The sequence below is a fragment of the Necator americanus genome, chromosome II, assembly GCF_031761385.1.
Source record: "Necator americanus strain Aroian chromosome II, whole genome shotgun sequence".
Taxonomy (NCBI): domain Eukaryota; kingdom Metazoa; phylum Nematoda; class Chromadorea; order Rhabditida; family Ancylostomatidae; genus Necator; species Necator americanus.
Window position 1 is genome coordinate 40,826,375 of NC_087372.1, and position 17,147 is coordinate 40,843,521.

General features: G+C 39.4%; 1 protein-coding gene across 2 annotated transcripts; it reads right to left on the reverse strand.

Moving 5' to 3' along the window:
* Positions 1 to 774: 774 nt before the first annotated feature.
* On the reverse strand, positions 775 to 14,238 carry RB195_020943 (uncharacterized protein; the record flags this gene model as incomplete). 2 transcript variants are annotated; one of them, XM_064189506.1, is made up of 12 exons in its annotated part: positions 775 to 1,041; positions 2,322 to 2,520; positions 2,583 to 2,675; positions 3,214 to 3,344; positions 3,418 to 3,534; positions 3,611 to 3,704; positions 4,280 to 4,429; positions 4,482 to 4,585; positions 4,668 to 4,808; positions 5,318 to 5,430; positions 6,615 to 6,699; positions 14,158 to 14,238. In XM_064189506.1, the coding sequence occupies 12 exons, from the start codon at positions 14,236 to 14,238 to the stop codon at positions 775 to 777; spliced, it is 1,575 nt and encodes a 524-aa protein (XP_064045387.1). The 2 variants fall into 2 exon arrangements, with proteins under 2 accessions (XP_064045387.1, XP_064045388.1); XM_064189507.1 differs by having other exon boundaries at positions 14,158 to 14,181.
* Positions 14,239 to 17,147: the final 2,909 nt, after the last annotated feature.

A 17,147-nucleotide genomic window follows, 5' to 3' on the forward strand; every position in this document is an offset into this window, starting at 1 on the left:
AAAACCAATCTGGCTCTGTGAAGTTGAACATCATTTCATAAATGACAATAGAATGTTTTCTTCTTTCGCAGGAGTCCGCCGATGATTTCCGGATGATTTCAATTAGTTCTCACAGTTAATTAATCATCACAATACAAGTCTAAAGCATTTTAATCATAGAAAGTTAAACTCGTTCGAAAAACCATAAAAAAAGACCAGCAGTTGCTCATATTTACAATTCGATGCATAGTTTTGCACAAATAGACAGACAGACAGACAGACAGACAAATGAGATACGGTAATGTGACTAGTATAACGTTACCTAAGTCCTTTCAACATAAACGACTTATTGGTCACCATCTAGATGTATAGTGAACAGACTAGAGTCAGAGCACATGCGTATTTGTTTCGTTTATATCGTTTAAAGCAGTTTAGGTCAACAATCGCTCAAGTCAGAGCCAGTCAATTCAGAGATACTTAAGTAGTAAATCCCTAAGATTCCTATTTCAGTCCGCTCGGCAGATTTGAACACAAATCTTAGAGATCTGATTTCACTAGCTTCTTGACATGAGGCAAAACGATTTGGTTCAAATGGGTACCCTATATTCTACTACTCAGAATAGTGCCATTGAAGCAGCAGCCTTATCTTAATTGCTCATTCAGTTAGCGCTTTTTTTTTCTCTGCGTCCCTGGCACCACCGCACTATTTCACTTCGTAGTAAATTCTTCCCTAAAATACCGGGGGAAGGCAAACCGAAAAAAAGAAAACCTTTTCGCCGAAAAAAATGCAAGGTTTTAAACTAATCGAAAGTCCAGTGGAGGAGGTGTCAAGCGAAATACTGCATCCGGTGTCGTGACATCGGGAGGTGTATGAGTTGCGATGAAGGGGTTCGCGAACTTGACGTTAGTGCTCATGCCGCTTAGGGTCGTCGATTTCATTGTTGCCAGCGATGGTCCAATTTCATCCGTATTCCGCGAAGCTGGAGTCGCCACGGCAACTACAATCGCTTCTGCGCTAGCTGGCCGGCCGTCTTCTGTTTCTTTACCAGCATCACCGGAAACCTGGAAAGTTGAAAGGTCACTAGAAGTAATGAAAAGCGTGAAAGAAAAGATGGATTGCAGTGGTTTTGTGCGATAATTGTTCCATCCTACTATTAGATATACCTTTGCTTAGATACGCTAGAATTGTTTCCAGAAGGAATTTCGTCATAAAAGGCATCGCCCCACGAATCTAACGTGGTATGGATTTTCGAAGACCAAAGACCATACGGGGCCGTAGATTGCCAAAACGGGTGATCTCGTTCATCTCGCCCTGCGTCACTGTAAACAGATGGATTCGGAACGTCCTTTATTGCAATGCGCCACCCTTGCGCCCCGTCCCCGCTTGCGATTCGTGAAATGAAATGACTTGCCCAATGGGGAGTCCGAATGGATTTTCGACGAATCGCAGGTGGGGTCGGGGCGCAAGGGTGACGCGATGCAATAGAAAACGTCGAAGCCGCCTATTTACAGTGATGCAGAGAGAGAGAGATGAGCGAGATCCCGTTTTTGCAATCTACGTCCAAATGTAGTCTTTGGCCTTTGCAAGTCCATACCACGTCAGATTCGTGGAGTTATGCCTTTAAAGTTCACCACTAAGTATAAGTTTACCACTAAAGTATGCCTAGTATAAGTATAAGTATATCACTAAGTATGCCTAGTTTTCACTGATAATTTACGTCTTGTATTATCAGATAAAGGCAGCATACCACGAATTTGAGGTGGTGAGGAATGCGCGGGACAAGGTTGGGATGGGGGTTGTAGACAGCTAGATTTGCGGTGGTTCCACTCATCTCTCCTTGATCATCGTAAAAAAAAACGACATGAAAACTCCGTTGTTTTTTTTTAATTGCACCTTCAGTTGCAACGTGCCACCTTTCTGCATGCACTGCATCCAGATGCGAGCGGTCGAAGATTAACGACGTCTCCTCGCCAGTCTTTTCGTGTGAAACAAAGGAATAGACTGCTGAGAGGACCGGAAACTGCACATACAGGGGCGTTTTAATGTACAGGGTAGAAAGTAAAGCGGTTCGAACGCCGTTTTTTTTACGACGATCACGGAAAAATGGGTGGAATAACGTTTGATCCCGGAAGCTAAAACTTCATATCTAGTTTCTCCCGCGGACGCCCTCACTATTTCAAGTTCGTGGTATGCTGCCTTCAAGTCAGGCCGTATGTTACTGTAACTCGAGAAAAGCAAATGTATTCGTGAACTTGGAAGAATCATGATAACCTTAATGAATAGTGCCTACACTTGATAACAACTCTCGTTGGTTGTCGGTGCATTTTCTGCTAACTCTAACCTTTATGAATCTAATTTTCTTCAGTTTCTTTCTTCTTCCTGACCGCCTGTTTCCTTTCGCTATATTGCTGCTATTCGTTGATGTTTTTGGTCCAATATTATAAATCCATTTAAAATGCTTTCGTCGCAAGCAGTTATTGCCAGTGAAAAGCGGATCGCATCGGCATACGTAGTTGGACGGCTGCATACGGAATGTGCACCTAAACTGATGAGAAATCATATCCTGTCATTGGTAGTTTAGAGAAAAAAAAAGTTAACATACTTAGTGGCAGGTTCTGGAAGGACGCATTGACCTCGTGAGGAACATCGTTTCTCGCGGCAACGTTGGCTTCGCTTGCGAATCAGCGCTACCGTACTGTAATGCTCGTATCATGGCGCTTTTCTTTTGCTGAGCGAATCATTCTGTCTCAGAGCTTCAGATTTCTTCAGTTTAATTTAATTTTGTGAACATATTAGAACTAGAAAAAGTGGGAATGAGTTGAAGGCATCATCTCACGAATCTGAGGTGGTATGGATTTCAGGTGGAGTATTCTTATACGGGATAGTAGATTATGGAGAGAGGGGTAATTCCGTCCATTTCTTCCTAGTTGCCGTAAAAAAACGGTCCGGAAGATGCGGCGCGTGCGCAAGGGTGGCGCGCTCCAATCGAACTCGTTGTAGAAGATAGCGCGCCGGAACGCTCGAAGCCGTATTTTCAGGGCCGTTTTTTACGGCAATTAGGAAGAAATGGACGGAATCACTCTTCTCTCCATAGTCTACGACTATACGAATAGTGGATCTGAAATCCGTACCACCTCAGATTCGTGGGGTGATGCCTTCAAGGAATGGTGCACCAACACATTTTGAAGTTGGCCTCGCAAAGCAGTAGCAATGAAACGTATGTTAAAACTTACGGTCCTAGCATATCCTGTACGTATTTCGCTAGGCCTTCGCAACGTTGTTTCATATTTTTACTGCTACTCCACAAAACGATCCCACGAGCTCCAAGGTCAGCAGCTTGTTTCAACGAATTGCACACGTCTTTCTGCAATAATCGACTCAGAAAAAAAAATGATTCCGGAAATTTATCACTAAAATCGAGGACTTTATGGACTCACTTTTGCGTAGAATGAGTCTAAAGATTGATATGGGTTATATTCAAATTTTGTATAGGGATAAACATCGAGAATAGGATTCTGAAGAGCTGCAATCCTTGCAGATTCCACCATTATTGCCTGAAAGGACTTGGTTAAAAATCCTCCTATAAGGGGTTCAATTTCAGTGGTTTATAAACTTGGGTAAAATTCCAACCTGGATATACCGATAATTTTGGGCACTTGTGCCTTTTAAGCTGAGATATATCGATGGAAACAGTGCCGAACTTGCTTCGAATATGAAAGACATCCTGAAATCGCAATAAGGTTAGGGTCAGACTCTCTGCTTAACAGAAAAAGATACTTTAATTGTCCAGTAATTTGGGTGCCTGACTGTTTAGTACGAAATAACTTTTCCATTATAGGTAAGCTCAAAAGAGATCAGCATAGAAGAATTCATGCTTGTCTAGGTTTACGGTGGTTCTTGCGACTTATAGGAGGAAAGTTCCACACGAGTGAATACTGTAGAATTGTTAGATTGGAAGCGTCTGGGCCAAACCATATTCCGGTAATCACATAACTTTGTGGGTACTTCCACCCTCGTAATATTCTGCATGCATAGATTTCGAAAATGGATTTTGTTTGGATCAAGGGATCCATAGCATCCATCTATACATTGAATTATGTTTTTAACGCTCTAAAGTAACTAAGATGGATACTTTGGAAAAATAAAATTTCAATATTTTGTTGTCTAGATGGTTCCGGTTGTGTTGTGTGTGACCACAAATCACTCGTCACAACAAATTCGAAAACGTTTCACATTTTAGAAACTGAGAATTTTGGCAATTGAAGAAAATCTTCAACAAGGTCACAAAACAAGACGCACTCGTCATTGTATTTCCTAAATTTCTCATTGCACAACATGTCCGACTCGGAGTTCCCGGCATCATAGTTGCAGTAGGGGAACCCATAGAACCCCCAGCGAGCGTAAGGTCTCAGTTGTCGAGCAAGTCCTATCGTTGAAAGGAAGATTTTCCTGAATCAATAAGAGATTTTCCGGGGTGTCTGTAAAATAAGTGCAAACCTACTTGGCTGCAGTGTTGAACTCCTTTTTCGCAAGCGCTTCAGCCGACTTTCCAGAAATCGACGGGAATTGTTCTCGCACAAGACGAAGTGATTCGGCCTTGTAAACCTGAAGACACTTTGGAAAATGACTCTTTTGATGAATAATTGTTCTCAGGCAAAAAAAAATCTAAACGAAAAAAAGAACTAACAGCTTTCTTCCCCCAGTTCAGCTGATACAACGGCCGCCACTCTTCGAAGTCGATGACGGCGATACCGTTGAAATCCTCTCGTGGGATTGCTTCACGGATCTGCTTCGACACCAGCGCCAAGTGTTTATCAAGCGGGCAGTTCTGAAGAGATTCGTCATCGAACACTGCATGGTTTGTAAAGAAGAATTTAAAATGATTTTAATTTTGAAATTGGGGATCTTTTAGAATTTTAGAAGTGTTAGAATTTTTCAGTGGAGCGCCCGATAAAGACGTAGGTGGCAGTGCTGACGAAGGGCATATACTGCAATAATTTTATAATCAGGGTTATAGCTGCTATAGAATGGATTTTTGAAGGGCATTCATTAAAGCAGACAACTAATAATAGGCTAGGAACGAATTTTTGGTTACTACAAGAATGTTCTCGAAGATTGTCGGGTTTGTTCTCAAGAGAGGGTGGAGTGGCGTCCCTTGAACTGCTGCTGGTGTGGTTGGATTAGTAGGACCTATTAAGTATTTCACTTTCTCTTCTTATCTCTTGTCCAAATTCCTGGTTGCACCCCACTATTGGACATTCTTCCCACGTCTACACATTCGTAGAGTTGAGCCACTATAGCAGTAGGAGCGAAACGACAATTCTAAAGCATACGAACCTGCGGTAATCCACCGTTGACGGGCTGATCTGCGTCATAGTCGATATAGTAGGGGAAATAACCGAAATTGTACTCGTAAAAGATCACAATTTGATCTCCTTGGAACTCGTGACCTGTAAATAATCAATTTTTCTCATAATTTATAAGAATTAACAGTAGTACAAATTAGGTTACAAGGCGAATTATTCGCAAAAACATAAACACGAAAATGTATGATTGGAAATACTGAGAACTTGTCTAAGCTGCACTTTTTTATTTTACACGCCGCTGTTGGAAACGTCAATTGAAGGGAAGGACGCACTTATTTCAGCAGTTATACTATGCTTAAGCAATATGTGCAACCGAAGGACTTTGCTGCAAATCTTGACGCTGATGTTGTTAAAGCGTAGTTTAAGGTGTGCCCCATGAAAATATCACATGCATATTTTTTTATCTTCGGATTTCATATTCTGAATGAAAGAAGATGGAACAAGAGAAATAAAAAGTTTAAGTCTGGCTTTGCAAGATTGAGTTCTCTGGAAATTATGCAGTCCTACAGTTATTAAATGGTTTCCAAGAACCTGGGGTGGTGCGGGTTTCGGGTGGGTTATGCCTATACGGAGTCGTAAATTATGGAGAGGTGGGCGATTCCGTTCCTTTCTTCCTAATTGTCGTGAAAAACGGCCCGGAAGATACGACTTCGAGCGTTCCGGCGCGCTACTTTCTACGTCGAGTTCGATTGGAGCGCACCAGCTTTGTGCATGCGCTCCATCTTCCGGGCCGTTTTTTACGGCAATTTGGAAGAAATGGAACGAATCACCCTCTTCCCCATAATCTCCACCTGAAATTTGCACCACCCCAGATTCGGGGGATGATGCCTTTAACCGGGAGAATTGTAATCATATATCACAAAAATTAATTGTGTTGGAAAGCTTTTAGGAGTTCTGTTTGGGAAACGGATTCTGTTCAAGATCTATTGGCACATCTCGAATTGTCTGGGTCAATTTCAAGTCATAGGATTAGAACGCTGCGAATCAATTAGCAATTTGTCTTTAGTCAAGAAAACGTGTGATGAGAAAGGAAAAGAACGCGGACACAATGATGCACTCACAATAAGAAGGGATGCATGCCAAAAAAATCTGTGAGCGACAAATCTTCAATTTTCGTGGCCGATTTGATTTGTTCGAGAAAATTCATCGTTCAGTAGCACAAATTCATGATTAGAAGAAGGACCAAAAATAAAAATAAAAAACACGAGCAAATCCAAATGGTTAAGAGAGTGAATGTATAATAACGAATTTCTATCTTGCGAACTTACCTCTATTATGTATTATTCCAAACTCCTGAAGAGGAATGTCAATTTTGCGGCTGTGACAAACTTTTGATGGGACATTCCAATACACCTAAAAATAGTGAACCTTATTGAAGACTAGAAGCGATGAAACTGTAGAAAACTCTTTCTCCCGCGAATGGCACATTCGAACGTGCTGGTGGAAGTTGGGGTAGAGATTACATTTTAATCTAGCATCTTAAACTCTTTAGCGGCTAACAACAAAAATCTGGGACACCTCTATGCAATTATTACTTGAGCAGATTACGTATCTATTGTCGAATAGTTATACATCTAGTCTTTTTAAATCTTAAAAATTTCTATATTGGTGACTAAGAGATTCTTATGTCGTAAAATTTGGCCCTCACCCGCTGTATGTTCGTCTCTCGTCCAGAAATTGTAATATCCGCAATCACCAACATTTTGCGTCTACATTTCTTTATACTTTGAATCGTGGTGATGGAAAAATAAAAAATAAAAAATATGTTTGCTGGAGAAGACAGCCAGATGAGAATGAGAATGATTTCGAAATAAATGGTAATGAGATGAAGATCTCTTCTCTTTTGTGCAAATTTTGCTCAAAATCTCATGGACAAAATTTCTCAACACCAATGTTTTGCCGAAATTTCGTTTCTATGTTATCTTGCATGTCTGCTCAAACAAGAGTGACATGAAATGTTTTCTTTTTTTTACTAGTCCAGTTGTTTTACCTAGATAAATACAATAGTAGAAGCAAAGAAATCTAACTGCAAGAAGATAACTCGTTGTGGTTAAAGAGTGTGATTACTTTGGCGATGTACGCATGGAACTTAAGTTTGTGCTCAAAATCTCATAGACAAAGTTTCTCAGCACCAACGTTTTCCCGCGCGTTGGAGAGGAAACCTGCTTCTTCCCTGGTTAGATAGTATTTTCACCTATTTTGAATGAGCTTTTCATATTTTCAACGGAACGGATGTCTAGGCATATCCCTGGAGACTTCCTACGTAGGACTTCTCAGCTCGTAAGCTGCAACTATAAAAAGTTGACGCTGTATGCGGTCATTATTCACCTCAAGGCTACAAAAGAAGTACAACCACAAAGAAAAACAAAGTCGACTTCGTTCCTTCCGCGAATGATTAACGATAGTCGAAATCTGCAACCATTTGTCAACCGTACACTATGTTCTATAGAATTCTCTAGCGTCTTTTGCCAACTAAGAACGGAAGGAGAAAACGCAGTGAGGTGAGAATATGCTGGAAATGATAGAGAGAGTAGGTGGGAAATTCGGTCAGTTATAGCTAATTCTAAAGGTGAAACTGCGGAAGTAATAGAAATCTGGAGAGGTTCCAACTCACTCCGCCCACCACTAGCAGACTCATTACCCTCAGCTGTCAGTGTGTGGCTGAATTGATTGATTTGATTTGAACCGAACTGCTGCTAAGTGCTAGAGAACATAGAAAAAATGATAGCAGAGCATCCATATTATCATCATGTTAGGACATCCTCCCCAAAAAGTGTTCTCCTAATTAATCCTGCATTTTAAAGTGGAATCAGTCTAGTTAGTTAGGCTAGTTCACCTTGGACTCAGTTTTGCAGCGATTTTCACTGATGTTTTTCTATTTATCCATGAATGCGTAGAGGGAAATCCTAGAAGAGCTTAAAGGCTTGCAAGTTTTGGGACAGTTTAGCAATTTTTGATTTTGTTCTTTTTTGCGATTTGCGAATGTCAGCTGCTGTATTTGGTTCCGATAGACTCAGATCTTAAATTGGACTGTAGGTTTTGACTCGGGACGTATAGTATGTCATCCCATAGTTTCCGATTTTCAGGGTCTAAACATCTAATAATGTTTTGATTCAGAGAACTAAGTATCTGTGCAAAAAATGACCATACCTACCAAATCTGATCCCGGCCTGAAACAGTTTTTGAAGTTGCAATTGAAATAGCACCAATGAGAGGAAATGAGTTTTCGCTCTCGAACTCAGGAATAGGTGTACAACTGGGATTTTCAATGTTGAACTGCTCTCAGCAGTTGATAAAGATTGAAATGTATTCCGGCGCAATTCGGAATTTTCGTTTTTTATGCCAATTTGGAAGAAATATACGGAATCACCCTTCTCTCCATAACCTACGATCCTTTAAACGAGCACTCCACCTGAAACCCGTACCACCCCAGATTCGTTTAGTGATGCCTTTAAGTGAAAGCGTCTCGAAATGACACAGAACATGCAAATGTCGATGGAAGCAGTTGCTTTGGAAAGAAATGCTTCGGGTTTAATTCTATGTTTTCGTTCCATTATTTCATCCATTCACACTTTATTCAATTACAATAAAGGGTTACTTTGCAGGGTGAAGATGTTGAACCGTGATTGTCCTCAGATTGCTAGGTTTATGCAGCAAATTTTCCGTCTTCACTGAGTTCTTTGGGATCCGGAACTCTATGATTAGGGAGGAATCGGCACTGGAAATTTGCATGGACTTCTATATTACTTCTCTCATAATATTACACTTTTCTTGTTCTAAACTAGCGTTTCTTCAACATATGGTAGTAATTATAGTAACTGATCGCTGCAAGACGGCAGGAACACTGCTTTTTTATGTTGGGACAAGTCTGGAAAAACCTATGCTGGTAGTTCATGCTTATTCATTGATCTGAACTGTAAATAGCTCCTGGATGAGTTCAAACAGATCGTATTCAGATCGTTCTGAAAACCGAATTTTACAGAGGATATATCTACAGGATGCACCTTTAGGATTCGGACAAATTACGTTTGAAGCTGCATTTGAATTCAGGAATGGGTATCAGTAAGGCCTTCATAACTTCAGAACTTCAAAGGTATTCAAACTAAAGATGGAAGGAAGAGCGGCGATTGCAGAAACGGCGGGAAAACGCGTAAGGAAATTATTAAAATTCTCGGGTACCCGAGATCGACAGTATGTGATGTTGCAAAGAGATACACAGTCTCGGAGAAGTCCGACGAGAGCTCTTTCACTCCGACGAGCAAAATACGGTTCAGACAGAACTCAACAATTGCTGCAGAGATGATCTCAAGACCCCTGGACATGATTTTAGAAGATGCGAGAACTTCGTTTCGGAAATTGGCCTCCATCTTGGAGATGAGTTCAACGATCGCTCAATATCAAGACATATTTCCTACGTCCTCAGGGTGAAGTACGTAAAAGATTCTCCGATGACGCTAAGCTCAGCATTAGCGGCAGCAATTTTCTTCTGTGCTTAATCGAAGGATTTTTGGCCCCCTAACAGTCCTGACATAAGCCCTATGGACTATTCAGGTGGGACGTAATCGAGCGACAAACCAACAAGTTTAGTCACTCTAACGTCTACTTTCTCCGTGCGCCATAGGGCAAGGATCGAGCAGATGTAGAGGCGCAGGGCAGCTACATAGACTGAAAGTTCTCAGCAATGATCTCTTAAATGAGATATAACGGCCTTCTTTCCGATATCTTTGTATGTTGATTTAACACAGTGACGACTGGGGGTTTTTAAGCATCCACCTCATACATTAAAAAAAATACGTGTGAGACCACGTTTTTCTTTATCGAAGAATGTCAAGAAAAAAAAAACAGATTATTATATCATTAAATATTCTATCTTTTTCTTATCAATCTGTCTCCCAACATCATCGGACATTGTCCCCGTGGCAAAAAAAAACGTCGGACATTGTCGTCAATGTGTTAAATAAACAACTTTTTGCATAAAACACTTTTTGTTCTGATTTCAACGGTGCACTCTGTAGTCATAAATCTATGCGAAGCAGCGAAGAGACATTGGATGAACTTTTTGTGATGCGAGCGAACGTGAATTGCTTTGGCGACGAATTGTCTCTCGTTCTCATTTGTGAAGATGTAATATCAAAAGAGGAAACTAACTGTAAGGAACTAAATCTTAACAATGTCCTTTTTTTTTGTCAAAAATGACAAGAGAAAATTAGTTATATTATGCTTATATTATACCTATTTTTCATTGTGGTCAAGGATCAAGGTAATGAGGGGATTTTTTCTCTACCAATAAAGCTTTAGAATTCGAATTGTTTGAAATCCTAGTTACAGTCGAAAACTTAGAAGTAAAAGATACCGGCATATGATAATATATTTATGACATATGTACAGAATTGCGTAACTGTGTTGCCTTCAAAAAATTTCAAAGTAGTTTGTCCATTGTTTGAGTGAAATTTGTTTGAGTAAATATCATTTAAATCAATTATCAAATTATCATTAATTTGTCATTTAAATAGCGACAATTATTAATTTTGTATGTGTAAATATTGGAGGCACTGAATGAGCAAACAAACAGTCCTGTACTTTGCTGATTTCCAACAAACTATTTCTAAAAAAGAGTGGGTAGGAGTTTTTTGTATGAAATAGCGAAGATTTCAGTACATGATGCCGCAGCATCGTGACTGAACTACGGTCATATCGCTGGACGAGGTTGCTCCTAGGTATTTGATCTTGTTCTTTTATCAGAACAACCGTTATTGATGTTCACTTCCAAGCACATTAATTATGTTGATACCCTTAATTTTTTCCTATCACTATTTTCGTTCACGTTGTTCGCTGACAGGAACATCGAAACGCGATATGCGGTGACTTTAAATCCTCTCATGATGGAATGCATTTGTTACGGCACAGCCGCAGGATTACTACTAAGCTATTCTCAGAAGCCAAATAGGCAATAATTTAACATAACTAGTACTAGTACTAGTTATGTTCAGTTTATTAAAGCCAATAATGCAATGACTACTGAAAAAGGATGCATTTTAAAGTTGAGTGTTTTGCAAGGAAATTGAAAGTGTCAACATATTGACAAAATGGAGGATTCATTTTAGTAAAAAAAAAATTATTCTCTGCGTCTAGAAAGTAAAGTATGTATTTTCTGACACGAAAAATCTTCAATGTTTCTCCAATGTTTCCGAAGACTGACGTGTAAATGTGAGTGAATTAGTAACTGCAGCTGTAAGCCACCAGCTTTTACTCTAGATGCAGTTTAATTTCTTAAAATTTATTTAATTTATGAGAAAGTTAAAGGAAGTTTAATGAGAATTGAAGTGGGAATGAAATATGGATCTAGAAAATTGAGGTCTTTGAAAAAGATTTGCTGTTTAAATCCCTACATAAATCGCTGATTTGCCGCGTTATCGCTACAGTTGTCCCTCTTTGTGTTAGGAAATTCTTGCTTTGTATTAAAGCAAAACTATTTCACAGATCTCTCGAATCGGAATCGATCCACGATTCTTGCGGTTGTTTCGTTATCTCCTACAGATTTTATGAAGTAAAGGTCTGTTATCTTACTGAGATTATTTTACTGTCTCAATTCGTTTTTGCTTTATGTGGATGACGAGAGTGCTTGTGTAGATCTGCTTCTACTTGTGGCGGAGATCACGTAATGTGGCGGCATAGGGCCGCATTTTTAACGTTTTGATTACAAGCGCTCTGCCTCCATTAAATACTTCGATCTTATTATCGTGGTTATTCGGAAAATAGGGTTTTCCAGGTTGAAGGATTCTCAACATTATTTCGAATCCTCAAGTTACAAAGACATATTGCACCCAGTCATTTCAGTTTCGCTGATTGCATGTTGTTAGTTTACGGGCGATCTTAAAAATTTTTCTTGTTACGGAAAAAAAGATGAAATGCAGTTTAAAAGGGAATAAAAATAAAAATGGTGGCCTCGAGAATGTTTTTTCTTCTCACTAAGAACCATTCTCGAGGTCTCATTTATTAACAAGTACAAATACGGGCTGTGTTTAGCAATGGAAACAAAGGAGAAAAAAGTAAGTGGCGATAGGAGAGGAGAGAAATGGTGAGAGAAAACAAGCGTTGAGAACGACATAATTTTATGATGATTTTTTGGATTTTGTACTTCTCAAAAGACGATCTGGAATCTATTCGCAGCACTTCTAATTTGCAAGTGTTGAGTATACTGAGAACTTATTGGCGTTTTTCTTTCAAATTCCTTTTTTCTGTTTTATGAGGGTCTGTGCAACAGCAACGTATCTGCTATATATTGGCAGTGTTTTAGTTATAGATCTTAAAAATTAGATGAGTGTGTTCTCCACAGTTCTTCATTTATTTTGAAAAGAAATGTTGTTTTCATTTTTTTCTTTAAATGGAAATGTCTAGCACGAAGATAAATAGAGGTGCAAAATATGGATGAGGATGAGGAAAGTAATGATTGGTAGTTAATCCTTCCGTCTACTGATGTAGGAGTAGATCAGCACATAACATTTTTTTCTGCTGGAGACCATTCCGAACTAAAATGGAGATCCATGTTTTTTTTTTTTTTTTGGCAACAACGTCCCCCTCTCTTATCGCGTTTTCGAGTAGAACATTTAGAAATGCACTCCTAATTTTCTCTAAAGAACTAGTCAAGTCCTGATGTGCATATATAACCAAGCAACTTTTCTTGACACTATATAAACCCTGTTACCTCATGTCACAGCCCATGTACGTAACAACCAAGATCTCGTTGTGCAACTTCTTATGGAAATTACGATTTTAACGATCTATATGAGGCATTTCAGAAGACGAATAGAATAAACCTGGTAGGGTCGAAATGTATATGGTCAAAAAGGGAGAACAAACGTATGAAAAACAACCTAAATAGTCTTAGTAGTATCAGCACATGAAAACAACTAGAAGTAGGAAAGTAATTAGGTAAATTGAACAAGATTTCAGTAGTGATGAATTTTCAGAATGTTCCATGTGTGGGAGTTGCAATACTGAAGACGTTAACGAGACGTGAAAAAATTCCTTCTGAGGAAATCCCTCGCATCCTTCGAAAGAGCAGTCCAGCAGGGGAATTCTTCATCCTTTTTCCCTCGAAAGGTTCAGGTATGGTGAAGTTATTTACCGTTTCTTGATCACGTAGCTACAGATCGGTTTAAATAGGCGTAGAATTAGGTATCGTGTATTACCATATCTTCTGCTGAAGTTGGGTGTTCAAGATTTCCCGATTCTCCGGGATATTTCGGAAGCAGAGTTTGCAAAGAAAAGTGAATTCCATTGGATTATTATCGATAGAATGAGTAGACAAGCAGAAGCCTTCGAGTAGCTGCTTCTGCGTAAATTCCGGGACAGAGTGCAACTTGATCACGTACGCTACAGCGTTTACGACGCCGTTTTACATAAAACTAAAGGTGTTTCCTGGGAGCAAAGCCAGGACAGAGAAAAAATGGAGAAATTAACCCAATTCCTTTCGGGTGGAAAATCATGGGCGGCTTGTGTATGGGCAGTTGCACTTATAATAAAGGATAAAGTTTCTGGCGTTAATCAATCCGCTTGGAATGCGCCCCACATTCACTTCAATTCAGAATTGTTTGAGGTTTACGAACGTGTAACTGGCCTATACAATGACCTCCGGGGGCTATCCGATGTGCCAAGTCAGTGTTTTTATCCTCCCAGACAAGTCTGGTACCAATTTATCGACCTCGGAGGGATGAAGCGCTTCGAACAAATTACTTTTACTACCTTGCGGGCGTGAATATACTATTTATGATATAATTTAACTTATGAAACGAAGAGACTCCGACTCACCGGGAAGCTGTCCATTTGTGTCATACCACTATGAAACATGGCAGTTGATAGTATGAGAATAGAATACAGTAATTTCAGCATAACTAATATTTCAAGAATAACAATCCGATACAGCCTCTTAGATCATAAACTGAAAAAAACGACTATCATGTGAAAATCTGACGTTTGACGTGAACGGTACGATTTTAGGCAAAAATTTCTTGGGAAAAAAAATTTTTTGAGAGGATTCAGCGATGTTATGAACATGGATCTTATGGAGGATCAAATTTTTAAGTAGAGGATGTAGGGAAAAAAATCGAAGATCACTTTTTTTGCCAGAGAAGGTTCTGGTTGGACTATGACCTAATTTCATGTGTAATTTCGGAATTTTTTCATGTAGTGAAAATCTTCAAAAAAAAAAATTCGTAAAATCGACAACCACTAACTAATAAAAATCCTTGTCTCTATATTTCTGACAAAATATCGGCACAAATCTATCGCTTTCCCCAAATCGGTCGTATTGGAGAGAGCGCAAAAATTATAAGCTGTAGAATGAATTCCAGATGCAGAAACATTAAAGGAAAACTAAGTGGGCGTGGTGTGCGACGATCGAGTTGACAAAAACATTTCACCAAAAGAGAGTGAATCGTCGTAGTAGGTTAAATTCAGCAGACCAAAACGACGACATGTCAATTACGATGACTTTCTCGTGATGAGCCTATGCGCGGACGAGTTGTCGTATGGGTTTTTCGGCTTCATTTCCACACTGACCATATACGAACGCGAAAGTGTTTAAGTCCGAACCTTGTAGTTCACTACTACTACTACACTGTCGCGTATGCGAAGAACTTCGCTAGTTAAGGACAACAAAGGAAAATGATTGCTGAGTTGCTAGTGCCACAGGCACACTCATTTATCATGGGCTGCCGGGAAACTGCATAGCTGAAAAAGTGCACATCATTCTGGAGTCTTGCACGGTTCTGCGACTGGTTTGAGCTAAGGTCGATGAATAGTGGAAGTGCTTTACGTGCCCAATATCGTGCAAGAATAATTCCAAGGTGAAGCACGGGAAATTATAGTAATCGCTCTACTGGAGTTAACGGAACTTCAGACGCCAAGAAATCGTTACTTCCGGAACAGATGCGAGCATTGAGTTTATAAATTCATATTTTGATAAAAGATATTAAAAAACGAATAATTGGATGAAAGTTGTTCGTGCGACAGTGATAAAATTGCAGGAAAACAAAACCACAGCAGTAAAACGAAAATTGAGAAATAGAAGAATCCCTGCCTGTAAAGGAAAGGAGCCTGTGAAGAGAAAAGGATGCAAAATTCAACATTAACAACACGACGATATTGAGTCAATGAAGTGGTGATGTTGAAGCAAAAAGAGACCAACAGTATGTAGTTGGAAAAATTTACTAAGAAGACGAAGAAATGAAATTGACGAAGCTAAGAAAATGGAAACACTAACAGAAACGGAAACTGAAGGTCGTAGAATGCAAACAGCTGAAGAACTGAGCGGTAGAAATCAATTTGAAATCCGATTTTAGAGTCAAAGCTACTTCTGAGACTGACCGATTTTGCCAACAAAAAAAAAACTCTGCCAAGTTTGGTAGAAAATATCGTTTGGAATGAATGGGGAAAGCAGAAGTGAAGAAGACCTTGTGAAAATTTGGAGATTCATAAAAACCTTTTTCAAAGTCGAGGTTTGGAATTACGATTAAATTGCTAATTTTGAATTGTTTACTGAGTTTCTTTCATCGAAGCATTAAAAGGAAACGAGGACAAACTATTCAAAGTCTTCATTGAATGACCAAAGAAAAAGAAGATGAGCTATTCAAAAGCAATGGTCCAAGAAGAATAAATTACTTTTTCAAAGAAAAAGAAAAAGAAATTCTCCATCAAAAGAATTTTGAATTGAGATGACGGTAAAGGTAACGGTGTAAAAGCAACGGCTGGGAGTAGTTCTAAAAATTTTCTCATCGAAAATTCTGTAAAATCGATTGTAACAGTGCTTAGAGAGGGAAATTCAATTGGGCATTGGAATTTCAATTTCGCATCAGATGGGAGTCCTTGGTTTTAGAAGTTTCTGAGAGACTCCTACACAGATTTTCAATACTGAGCTTTCTCACGAATCACGAAGTAGAAAGAACGATGGGATGGAGAGGGAGGTACGGACATGAAAAGTGTTTCCGCCGAGAATAGGAAGACTGTGTGATTATTATCCTAGGATTAATCGGTGATTAAAGTCTATATACGTAATGAGATAAGGAAAAAGAAGTGAAGATAAGAGTCTTTCGAGATGCGGCAGAAAAAACGAACATGAAATATCTACCTCTTTCTAGAGTGTCCCGAAAATGCGCGGGATTTCATATAGAATCTCGAAAATCTCGTACAATGGGACATGGAGGCGATACTCCTCAATGTCAAAGTAGCGTAGAGCTGCAGATTTTGTATTGCACTTCAATCCTCTGAATTCTAGTGAAACTTTTATATCAAAGCTCATATCATTATCAGGAGACTGAATATAGTGACAGTATTGCTTCACAGTTATAACTGCTCCACATTCACGTATGATTGAAGTTCTAGAAAATATCCTGCCATATTGAAAAACAATACTACGACTGTGGCGTCTGCATAACAATCTACACTAATCGACGATTCTGCGACCTTCACTTACTGTGCGATACAGAAAAAGTCGTTGTGTTGTTGGAAATTGCACTACAACGACACGCCATGCAACGTTCACTTACCGGTGCACGTCAACTATGCGTAACGAGACCCACTTGAGTACTCGACTATACCACTTGTTGGAAAAAAAACTGTCACTATGCAGAGCAGACCTGCTGGTCCCCAGCTAATTTTTGACGTTTTTTTTTTCTCTTCAGCGAGATGATAACTGCTCCAATTCAAACTGTAGGAATCAGCAATATTTCCTATCACGGTCTGTTGTGGTGGAAACACCTTAGTAAATTTTTTAATGTATTTTTTCCCATTCACTCATGGTT